This window comes from Solanum dulcamara, chromosome 1 (genome assembly GCF_947179165.1).
Source record: "Solanum dulcamara chromosome 1, daSolDulc1.2, whole genome shotgun sequence".
In the NCBI taxonomy this organism is placed as follows: Eukaryota; Viridiplantae; Streptophyta; class Magnoliopsida; order Solanales; family Solanaceae; genus Solanum; species Solanum dulcamara.
Window position 1 is genome coordinate 8,474,021 of NC_077237.1, and position 12,990 is coordinate 8,487,010.

Here is a 12,990-nt window from a genome sequence, read left to right on the forward strand (position 1 = left end):
GTAGATTTGGTATGCAAAATTGTGCACTAGGAGATACATCTGTGGCAAAAGGTGATAAATTTAGTTTGCACCAATGTCCAAATTTGGACATAGAGAATAAAAAGATGTACAAATCCCATATGCTTCAGCAATGGGAAGTCTCATGTAAGCACAAGTTTGTACGTATCCAGATATAGCGTACATTGTGGGAATATTAGACCGATATTTAAGTAATCCGAGAATGGATCACTAGCAAGAAGCAAAACGGGTTATGAGATATCTTCAAAGAACTGAAGATTACATGCTCACTTATCGAAGGTCGAATCACTTAGAGATCGTAGGATATTTCGATTCAGCTTTTTCCAGATGTCTTAATAGTAGGAGATCCACATCAGGATATGTTTTTATGTTGGCTGGAGGAGCTGTTTCTTGGAAGAGTGTAAAACAAACATTAATAGCTTCTTCTACCATGGAAGCTAAATTTGTAGCATGCTATGAAGCATCAAATCAAGGAATTTGGCTAAGGAATTTTATCTCTAGAATACAGATAGTCAGTGGCATAGAGAGACCATTGAAAATTTATTGTGATAATATAGCTGCTGAGTTATATTTAAAGAACAATCAAAATTCGTCAAAGTCAAAGCACATTGACATTAAATTTTTGGTTGTAAAGGAAAGAGTTCAGAGTCGTATTGTGTCAATTGATCATATTAGTACAAACTCGATGATTGCGGATCCGCTCACAAAAGGTTTGCCGCCTAAAGTGTTTCATGGGCATGTGACTCATATGGGTATTGTCAGATTAGATGATGAGTCACTTTAGAGGGAGTTTGTCATTGTATATATGTTTTTGGACATGTTAAAGCTTATTTTCTGTATAGATTGAAGTTTTATGAAATTTATGAATTTCATGTTTTATTGATAACTCTGATAAAGAAAAAAGTTTACTTTCGTTTTTTTTCTCCATAAGGTATAAGAAAGTGATTTTGGACTATAAAGTCATAAAGTAGGACCAGTTGAAAATAGACATGACTTAGATCATTTTACATGTAATTTACGTATTTGATCTATGTCATTGATATTCCTGATATTTGTGGCCATTGATGGGTTTAGTTACGAATATATGTGTTACAAAAACCACTTTGATCCTATACTGGTATTATCAATAGACCAGATTGTTTTGAGTAGGGGTGGGCGTTCGGTATTCGGTTCGGTATTTTCAAAATTTAGATTCGATAATTCGGTAATCGGTAATTCAAAGTATATACCAAATACCAAACTTTCAAACTTCGGTTCGGTAATTCGGTAATCGGTAAATAAAAATTCGGTTCGGTACGGTATTCGGTAATACCCAAATTTTTGCATCTTATGCAGAAACATCACACAACAACAGCAGAGACTACCACCAAATTAATGCACTCAAAATGGTTTTGCAACTTGGAGGATGCAATTTACTTGGAGCCAACAACAAGCAACAACCAACAGCAGTCAGCAGCAAAGTCAGATTAAGTTAACAACAACCAATCTGAAGTTGTTAGAGCACTACATGGCTATTCTCCAGCACCTCTTCAGCAGCAACATATCTCCAACAAGTTGCACCTTCTTCAGCATCAACAATTCCAACAAACTGCAGCTCCCTACACACACTACAACACCAAGTAGCAACAATAAGCCAACCAGCAGCAACAATAAGCTGCAACACACTCAAGCAGCTCCCTACACACACTACAACCAGCAGCAACAACACCTGCAGGCTGCAGCAGCTCCCTACACTACAACCAGCAGCAACAACACCTGCAGCAACCAACAGGCAACAACAAACTACACACACTACAACCAGCAGCAACAACAAACTACAACACCTGCAGGCTGCAGGCTGCACTGCAACAACAATAAGCCAACCAGCAGCAACAATAAGCTGCAACAATAAGCTGCAACACTACACACAACAGTCAACAGCACCTACAACAGCATACAACATGCAACAACAACAACAAAATGATTCAGCTGCAACACACAACAACAACAAACAACATAAGCTGCAACACTACAAGCTAATAAATATCATAAACAACAAACAACATGAGCAAATGAAACTGGAATTTTGACTAACAAGAAGTAACCATTAAACAAACACAAGCTAATAAATATCATAATCCCAAATATCAGCAGATTAAGATGATGTGTAATTGTTGGGGTTTGGAAAGAGCATTAACCAGATTAGGCATAAAGAGTGACAGAAGCCAATGAGGCTGTTAAGTTTTCTCAATGACTGACTATAATACCAAAAGGATTAAAGGAGTAACATCTTAAATACTTCAAGAAAATTAACAGAGAAATGCAAGGTAGGAGAATGATGTTAGCTTAAACCTCTCTTGGAAACCTATAACTTAACATTAGTTGTCGACTTGTTTCATCTTCCATCTAAACATCGAAAGATATTAGAAAAAAAACAAATCAAGAAAGGACCCAAGTAAGTAGACAGAGAACTCAGAACAACAAGTCAGCAGGTAAAAAAAACATTAGAAGAAGAACAATGGGCAAACACCTACAAAACACGGTTAAAAATGAATGATTTTATGTTTTGTAAATGTGTACAAACATGGTTAACTAGGTAAGAGGAATTGAACAGCATCCCCAATTTGAATTCTAGAAAACAAATTAATCGAAAAATGGAAGAAAAAAAAGGGAAACAAAAACTTGGAGAGTAGGTAAGTCAGAATACATTAGCATAAATATTGAAGCTCACAGAATCATTTGCTGACTCTTGCATATTGTAATTTCCTCCTCCTTACCATTGACAAGAAAGAAATAAATATGAACTTTATACTCTGAAAACACAAAGAAGTCGAACAATAAAAAGAAATTAACTTTGTGAAGAATGGACACAAAAATCTGATACCAACTTCTAATGTATGTTGCTAAGACAGACTAAACATGTTGACTCAGCTGTATGTCGAACCCTCCATACAGTTCTTGTCTACAGTTCCACTCACTTCAGATTTTCAGATTTTCAGGATAATAAGAGACATCAATCAACATGAATCTCTTACCTGGAACTTCTATTTCACTAATTCCATACAAATTTTTCCAAAAGATTTGATATTTGATGGAGAACATGAAGCTGATGGTGGCGTGAAGGGCTGAAGGCGGCGTGCGTGAAGGGCTGAAGGCGGCGTGCGTGAAGGGCTGAAGGCGGCGTGCGTGAAGGGCTGAAGGCGGCGTGCGTGAAGGGCTGAAGGCGGCGTGCGTGAAGGGCTGAAGGCGGCGTGCGTGAAGCTAAAGGGCGGTGGTGATGGTGAACTCAGAAGTGAAGAGTGATGAGTGAAGAGTGAAGATTAGGGTTGGGGCGTTGGGCAGTATAGAGATAATATTGAATGCTGAAATGGATAAGTTAATTGGGCTAATGGGCTGTTAGGGACTTAGGGTATGTTACATAGTTGGGCTGGGACTTAGGGTAGGTTAGATATAGTTAAATTATACGAATGGGCCCAACAGAAATAATTATAGGAGGCCCAATTGCCAATAGAAATAAATTCGGTATTCGGTAAATACCGAATACCGAACGGGAAAATTATAAAATACCGAAACCGAAACCGAAATACCGAAATTTAACATTTAGGTACCGAATACCGGACCGAAATACCGAATACCGAATACCGAAATACCGAAATAATCGATTCGGTTCGGTAATTCGGTTTTCGGTATTTTATGCCCACCCCTAGTTTTGAGATATTTTAATTAAGATAACAAAAGTTTGTGCACAATAAAGTTTCATATATGTACGATTCTTCATAAATATATATGGTCCAAGTGGGAGATTGTTAGTAATTTTCTTTTTTATGGACTCACATATTAATATATTTGTACATAGATATGCTATCATTCATGAACCTTTTCTTATAATTATGATGGAAACTTATAAGAAAATGTATCTTTTCATGAAAAGGTATTCTAAGAAAATGTACCTTTCATTAAAAAACATTCTAATTAAAGATATCTTTCAACATGAAAAGACACTTCTAAAACTATAAATAAACATGGTCCCTAAAACTATAATATTTTTCTTTTCTTTTTCTCTCCATCTCAGATAAAGAATACCATAAAGAATAATCTTCAAGGTTTAGAAAATCAAGTTCTTCAATCAAGTTATTGTCATGGATAAAGGTTAGTGTTCCCTTTTCATTCTTATGTATTCAAATCTCTGTCTAGTGATTTACTTGTGACCTTGGATGAATTCTACGAAGAATTCCAACAAAACATTCTACAGCCAGTGGATAGTAACAGCATGGAGAATCACATAATACTTGACGCTGCTGTGGCAATTGAATAGAGTCCGCTAGTGGTGATGTTTATAGTATACCTGCAAGTTAATACTGCTTGTTTTGATTTCGCGGCAAGGTATGCTAATTGAGTTTGACTTATATAGTTCTATATACTCACAGTACGTATAAGAATCGTTACAATGATCACATCATGAAAAGATAACTAATTTTGTGCCTTATTTTTCATTTGTTGTGATGTTGCAGTGCTCCATATGCAAAAATAGAGATGAGATCAGGTGAAATAGATGGATATGATGCTGTTTTGTTATGTCCTTTTCACATTTGTCAATTATGAAACTTTGTACTATTTGTTTTAATCCAAAGAGATTAATGAATGAATTTGACTGTCATTTATTTCTTGTCAAAAACAACACATACTTAATTGGGACAGTTGATAATTAACTTGATGGTAAAATTGACTTGACTTAGATTGAGTGATACAATGATATGAATACCAACAACCAAAACTGTAATAAGTTGTACATTTTTGTTTTACTTAGACTATATCCTCAACACGCCCCCTCACGTGTGGAGGTGTTAAGTTCCCACATCAGGTGGGGATGTGGATATTTGTCGCTTTTTATTATTTTGGGCAATTCTCACCTAATGAACTAACTTTAACATTGAGTTAGCTTGGCCCAACGTGTCTATATGGCTACTAACCAAATTTGATTAGATTGAAGACCAAATATACTCTGTTGATATGTAACACATTGTTAAAGCTGTGATAAACCAATAACTCATATGATGAGAAGTTGAGAACCATTATTTTGATTTTCCTTTACAAGTATATTATATTCAAAATTGTTTTTTTTTTCTACTTTTAGTTTATTACATGTCAACTTTGAATTTACTAACCAGGCATTGGCAAAGTGTATGATCATATTGGAGAAGGATCAGAACAAGCTAATTCTCTTCAGACTCTAAAGGGTACAAGATTGGGGTCTATATCTTCAGGTATCGTCCGTTGAGGTGAAAACTTGGGAAGTAGACTAGCGATGCGCTTGGCTGTCTCAAGGTACTTTACATACTTGTAAACAAGACCTTTCTTGGTAGCACTTCCTCCATGGTTGTTTTCTTTTGTGTCATGGTTCAATACTTTCATCATTTGTGAGCAGCAAAAGTTGCAATTGAAAGCTTTTGTCTTGAAAGTCCAGGCACCACTCCTCCAATTGAAATGGTACAAAGGGAGGAACCTTTGTCCATAAATCGATATGAATTCTATTGCTGCTAGAATGAACACAAATTCTTCCTTGGACATGTAGTAGGGGAAGCTGACCCTTGTCCATCCAGGCTTTACTCCACAATAACTCTGTCAAGTCAAAGATAACTTATGTCAAATGATGTAGTAGTACTACTTAAGACATTAACATTAAACGCGATCAAAAAGAAATTCTATCGAGATCAGCACTTGCAATTGATGTAAAACATTGTGAACAGGACAAGTTCTTTTGTGAGCAAAATATTTGCACATGTAGAAATGCAATGTCGAAAACTTAGTGAATCAGACTAGATTTGTATATGGAGACTCACCATTTGAATTGCATCTCTGAAAGCAAGAGAATGAGGTTCATCAACATTGAGCAAGCTATGTCCATAGGGTCCTGCACAAGCACATCCTCCTCTAGCCTGAATACCAAATAGGTCATTAAGAAGCTTAGCGACGAAAGGACCATGAAGAGGCTTATCTCTTTTGTTTGCTGTTTCTCCCCATAAGTAAAACTCGCTTTCCTCACTATTGATATCACTTGATGAAGAGTAAGTTGTGGTATATATGAGAAAAGAAAGCACAGCCTGTCTCTTGGCTGTTACATTTCCCAAAATCCATATGTTAGGATTTGGGAGAAGCCTTTGTAGTGCAAGTTCAATGTAGGTATGCTCCATTCTTTCAATTACTTCGTGACTTATGAACTCTTTCACCCAAAATGCAAGTGCTGTTCTTACTTTCTGAATGATTGGTGGTGTTCCTGCATCCTCCCTTTCTTCGATGTTCTCCGCATACAGTGTGTCCTGGTAAAAGTATTTTATATCAAGGACATACAAAAGGAAATAGTAGTAAACATGTACAGAAGGATAAACATTTTCTGAAGAAAAAATTATAATTTCTTCTCAATATTTATATATAATGACTACAGCAAGTTTAGTGTGGTTTATATTAGCTAGAGCTCAGAAGTTTAATTTTATACTAGTTTGTTTCCTGCTTATACTTCAAATGGCAGTCAAACTCATCTATCAAGTTATTGGAATGTTTTTTTTTATGTCCAGATTTGCTTTTGCAAACCTCGACTAGTTTCGTGGAATACAATGCCACCTTCCACCAGCAACAGGTACCTGGTAACTTTGGCCACCAAGACTAGGACAAATGGGAAAAATCATCTAGAATATTTTGTCTTCGCTGAGATTTGAACCCTCCACTACTTCATTGATCACTAGACGACACTCACTCGAATGTTTTATGAGCAAAAAAAATTCAACACAAAGAAACTGTAGGTGAAAAGGACATGAAGATGAAAAGAAAGAAAAAGACATCATATTAGACATAAATTACCTTTTCATTAAAGGGGTTGACAAAATCAACAGTTCCACCACCACAAGTTGATGGAGGTGAAGTTCTCAACCGATAGAGTGTCTTCTTCATTAGAAGGATTCCAGGTGTCCCTGGCCCTCCAAGAAACTTGTGGGGGCTGAGGAAAACAGCATCATATCCATCTATTTCCCCTGATCTCATGTCTATTTTTGCATAAGGAGCACTGCAAGATGTAAATTGGAAATTAAGAAGTAAAACATAGGATATCAAATACTCCTTTGGTTTCAATTTGTTTGTATTGTTTTTACTTGACATGGAGTTTAAGAAAATACACAAGACTTTGGTATGTGTTCGATCTTATATGTATCAAAATGCTCTTTAATCTCGTGGTCTTAAACATGTTACGTGGAAAGTTCTAAAAAAAGAAAAAAGGTTTTCTCTATTGAAACAGACTAAATTAGTATACCTTGCTGCGAAATCAAAGCAAGCAAAAGCTCCATTTTTGTGAAGAAGACGAGCGATGGCTCTTGTATCAGAGTAAATCCCAGTGACATTGCTACAAGCTGAAAATGAACCCAACATTGGCCTATTCGTATACTTGTAGTACTCAAGCTGAACCCTTAAGGCTTCCATGTCTACTAGCCCGTTTTCGTCCAAACCAATTTCCACAACCTCAGCTAAACTCTGTCTCCAAGAAAGGATGTTTGAGTGATGTTCATAAGGTCCAACAAAAACAACCCATCTCTCTTTCGTTTCATTGCTAAAGCATTTTGTGAGTACTTCTTCTCTTAGTATAGAAGGGACTGAAATCCCCATGACTTCTTGAAGCCTTTTAATTGCAGCAGTAGAACCAGAACCACAAAATATAATTGCCTCTTCTTCTCTTCCACCTAAGCATCTCTTCACGTATGCCGCTGCCTCATGCACCAATTTTGTTGTTTGGTATCCCACATAACTGTCACTAGTATGACTGTTACCTGTACAAAAGAATAACATCATTTATGGTGATACCACATTTATGCAATGATTATCCAGTGACTAGTAAAATAAAAAACATACCATAGAAAGGAAGGACATTATCGATGATATAGTTTTCGATATAGTGAAGGCATCTCCCAGAGGCAGTATGATCAGCATAAGTAAGCCTACGTTTTCCAAATGGTGTCTCAAAATTGATATTTGTACCAATTATCTGAGAACGCAACCAAGAAAGTTTCTTTTCTGCAGAATCTTTCTTAGAAATGTCCTTCTCTCGCGCATGAAATGACTCAATTCTAATCCTGAAGTCTTCATGTGTAGTAACAGTGGAAGCAGAATCAGAACATGTTTCAATATTGTAGTTCTTCTTGTGTTCCATGGTTTGGCCTCTTATGTTTTCTCTTAATATGTGCTGCTCAAATTCAATGTTACAAAACTTATAATAAGAGCATAGAAGGCTTAGAAGAGATAATTAATAATTATGTTTGGTATGTTTGAATTTTTTGGAATAAATAGTTAGAGGAATTGTCGATCACTTGGTATTTCCACAATACTTGAGTATTTATTTTAATGTTAACTTGAAAGATATAGACGTCGTTCTACCTAGATCCATCAATTAATTTATTTTATCATTGACGAGCAAAGTGATGAAGAAATAATGTTTTCCATGAAGTTGCGTTAGTCTATTTCTCTTTTTGATGGTTTTGCTCCCTTTGTTTACCTATGAGACTATATATAAATGAGGAACTAGTTTTATCGGGCAAAATATCGAAACCATGAGTTTTGTTGTGATGTGTATTAATTAGTAATAACAATAATATTATATGGTGAGGTATTGTGATGGGTGGGGCATAGTCAAGATCGGAATCATAGTTCAACATGACGCTTGCTTGATAAACTTGGTTAAAAAATAAAGTTGTCTTTTGATACGAATTGTAATTTTTAGTATGATGATAATTGTTTGATCCTAACAAGTATTTGGTATTAGGACCAACAACAATAAGTTGCATCAGACATGTGTGACTATATCCTACCTATGACTGGTTAGGTGATGGGTCCCTATTTAGAGTTAAAGCCACTTGACTCTAAGGAGAGGGGTTTCGCCTCGAATCCAAATGATCAAAAGTGTCGCTTGATTTAGGTTTGATTAAGAAATAAAATTCTGCTCATGATGTGTGCTCTGTAGCTTTTGACACGATGATAGTTTGATCCTAACAAAAATATTAACTAAAAGTTTAATTAATTTCAATATTCTAAAAGAAAAAAGGTTTTAAATATTTTGAAAAACGTGCAGCAGTTTATTGTTTCCAAGCTGCTGGCGCCTTTTGGTTTGTTTATTCATGGGTGGTTGAAGGTTTAACTAGCTTATTTTATATGATTGATAATTCTATTATTTTGCACCCATCGATTTATCCAAAACAATAGGAACAAATATTGTCCATTATTCGTGCATCTACTTTTGCTAGGAGTTATAACAGAAAAGTGTGTAAGAGTTAAGATTTTTAAATAAAATAAAAATACTTTTGAAAATTATTCTTGAAATAAGAATTATTGTTTGGTGTTTTATTCTAAATTCTGTGAGTATATGCAAATTAGAGCACTTCCTTTATTTAAAAGAAAAGTTCACATATCTGCATAGTCATTCAATTAATAATTTTCATTTTAAAGATCACTCTACTTTCATACGGGCTTTGCTTCTCTATTGAAAATTATGAAACAAGTCTGTAATAGTACAAAATTTGAATTGGCACCATATCGTGAAATGACCTATTTTGTAAAGCGGGAAAATTACTCAATTAATAGTAATTATTTCATAAAGTCATTCAACTTTATTTTATAACACAAAAATCACTCTAACTATTTCCATTTAATTACTCAACTACTTCGATGATGTAACTTTTTCTTTTTTCACATTATGAGTGTACATAAGTCTAATTTCTTAAATCTTTCTTTCTATAGTAACCCCTTTCTTCTTTTAAATTCAAATTGTGGTACACGACCTTTTTCATTAGAAATACGTATAATAAATTGGGAAGTAGGGGTGAAAGAGACATACAATAATAAATTAATAAATAAAATATAAAAAACTATTCAATTTATTTGCTTTAATATAAAAGATCTATCCCGAAGCAAGATATGGTAGGTACCTGCTACTTTTTTTTTTCGTATTCAGTGTTCGAAGTTCATATTGAAACCCCGACTAAATGTAGATCTCGCATTGCAGGACCCAATCGGAGGTGGCGCTCCCAATAAAAAAAAATCTTCATACTCAAGGCTCAAATCCGAGACCTCTAATTAAGAATAAAGAAGTCTCATCACATCACCGCAATCCATATTGGTCCGGCTACTTTCACTTGGTAGGGTGATCCATGCCTCTTACATTTATTTTCTCAATGTGTATGAACTACTTTGCTGAACAATCCATAATGAGGATTTCTGATATGAATTTGATACACCTAAAAAAAATCTAGAAAAAGACAACTCATATATCTTATTTATTTATTCATTTTAATGGCTAGAACCAATAATTCAAAAAACTGCCAAACTATTATTAATATCCTTACCTCTTTTAATTTTAACTCTAGATAGATTGAGATCGAACTTTCATATTTAGGTAACCTCTTTTTTGGAGAAAAATATTATGGACTATAATGACATTCATAACGTAGTCTTCAAACGAAATCTTATTTATTGTGAAATTATTCTCTCAATTTTTAATTTTTTTATATTAATCATATGTAGATTAATTGACAAAATTAATTTAATATCTTTAAGTACATTTTTTGTCTTACAAATTTTATGTTATTTTTAAAAATATTATGTATTTAATAATATAAGTATACACAATAATTTATTCTTTTTTAAATATGTATTGTTATTAATGTCGATATACACATACACACAGCTAGTTTATTTTAATGGCTAGACCCAATAATTCAAAAAACTGCCAAACTATTATAAATATCCTTATCTCTTTTAATTCTACCTCTAGGCTAGGCGTGGGCATAAATACCTAAAAAATAAAAAATTAGATTGAACTGGTATCAAATGCTTTTTTTTCTTCTGAAATTTACTTTTACGGTTCAGTGTAAGGTCTCAGGACATCCATGCATCGAAGAATATATATATGTGTATGTGTGTGTGTTTCTTTAACCAAAAAATAAAAGTTTATTAGCAATTGAATCACGAATTGGTTTCCAAGAGGAACTCAAACGTATTTTTGCAGATGTACAGCATGTAAAGGAACCTGTCTCCGACCTTATTTTCCTCGAGTAATAGTTGGAGGCATAATATTCTTGACAAAGACAAATATGATCTTTTAAGCATAATAAGCGTTTTATGGTGAGGCACAACATCACCTAATATATATATATATGCATTTCTTTAACCAAAATATAAAAGTTAACTAGCAATTAAATCACAAATTAGTTTCCAAGAGGAACTCATGAAACGTTTTGCCGATATATGTCATGTAAAGAAATCCGTCTTCGTCTTTATTTTCCTTGAGTAGTAATTGGAGGCATAATGTTCTTGACAAAGACAAATATAATTTTTTAAGCATAATAAGTGTTTCATGGTGAGACACGTTGTCACTTAACATGTTTTAATATTACAAGTGTCTTATATTTTGGACCAAGCGAGCTCAACAAGATCAAATATTTCTTGTGGCTATGGTACCATAATCACATCCCATACTATCTCAACTCTATAGGGAATAGACATGTGTAGCAAATTTTGCATAAGCACTGGAGAAACAATTACATTTGCTTGGAGAATCGCATTACATTGCTTCATAATATATTGTATTATATTATATTATATGTGTTATATGTATTGGATTGTTTTGATGAATTATAATAATCTATCCTCATCGTTAGGAATAGGCCTGTTATATCGAAAAAATACGGTTTAAAATTAATTTTAACTTTATAGAGAAAAAAATAATTTTAGAAAAAAAGAGTCGCCATTTAATTTTTTAAAGAAATTAAGAAAAAAATTAATTTAAAAGACCCTAACAGATTTAAGTTTTAAAAATTCAGAGAAAAAGGTACGAAGTTCTTATTTCCACTTTGAGAAGGTGTTAAGCATTCAAAGTGGAAGCTAACGCACGGTTATCCGACGATTTGAAAAATTATTTGACTAACTTTTGAAAATATTAATTTAAAAGGAAACAAAGGCTTTAAAATTATTTTTTAGAAAAAATGATGAAACTTAAACATTGAAAATAATATACATGTATATAAAAAAAAAGTAAAAAGTTTATCAAATGACTAAGTAAAGGTAGAAAATCATTTAAAGAGTAAATTAACATGAATTGATTTATCTTTAGGGAAATCTAATTAAGTTAAAACAAATTAAAATTAATATCTAACCAAGTATAAATAACATAAGTAAATAAATTATTACAACCCGAATCGATATAAATAAACAATAAATAACACATGAAAGTATGGACCGACACTTAGATTCTGTATTAGTTTATGTACGCCTGGACTAAGTTGTTGGGTCATCTGCGTTTTGGGCCTTAAGCACAATTCCACTGTATATCGCAGTTATATATACACTGTATATCGTACTGTATATACGGTGCATACAGTGTATATAACATTATTTCTGTATATGGAACTATCTACATACAGTATGCCACCTGTTTGTTCCATGTATCTATTGTATATAACTATAATATATATATATATATATATATATATATATATATATATATTATATCAATGTATACAACATTGTTTTCTTACATATCGGATTGTATAGATACTGTATATCAGTGTATATGACACTGTTTTCCATCTCTATTCCGTGTATATAATTCAATATCAATATTCAAACCATGTATATTAGCTTTCTTTCCATGCATCAACTTTCCAGTAATTCGAGCAAGATGATGGGAGACTCAAAACTCAATGATATACAAGGATGGAGTCCAAAGATGGACTCGAATTAATATCACATGCACCAAAATAAAATTATATAAGCATTTACTCATTTTAAGCTAAACCAAGGAATATATCATTGTCACGACCCAACCTCGTAGGCCGTGACTGGTGCCCCAAGTTGGGCACCCAAATGTACCCTTATCCCAAATTAACATTTTAATTGAATAAACATAGGTAGTGATTAGGAAAGATTGCTAAATAGATCACAAAAATAGATGTAGGCACGAGG

General features: G+C 33.7%; 1 protein-coding gene across 1 annotated transcript; it reads right to left on the reverse strand.

Annotated features, from left to right (window-relative positions):
• Window positions 1-5,107: 5,107 nt before the first annotated feature.
• Window positions 5,108-8,431, reverse strand: LOC129886781 (uncharacterized). Its single transcript, XM_055961627.1, has 5 exons — window positions 7,891-8,431; window positions 7,298-7,808; window positions 6,853-7,054; window positions 5,838-6,314; window positions 5,108-5,616 (listed from the first exon to the last, which is right to left on the reverse strand). Exons 1-5 carry the CDS (start codon window positions 8,186-8,188, stop codon window positions 5,221-5,223), a joined length of 1,884 nt encoding a protein of 627 aa, XP_055817602.1. The 5' UTR covers window positions 8,189-8,431; the 3' UTR covers window positions 5,108-5,220.
• Window positions 8,432-12,990: the final 4,559 nt, after the last annotated feature.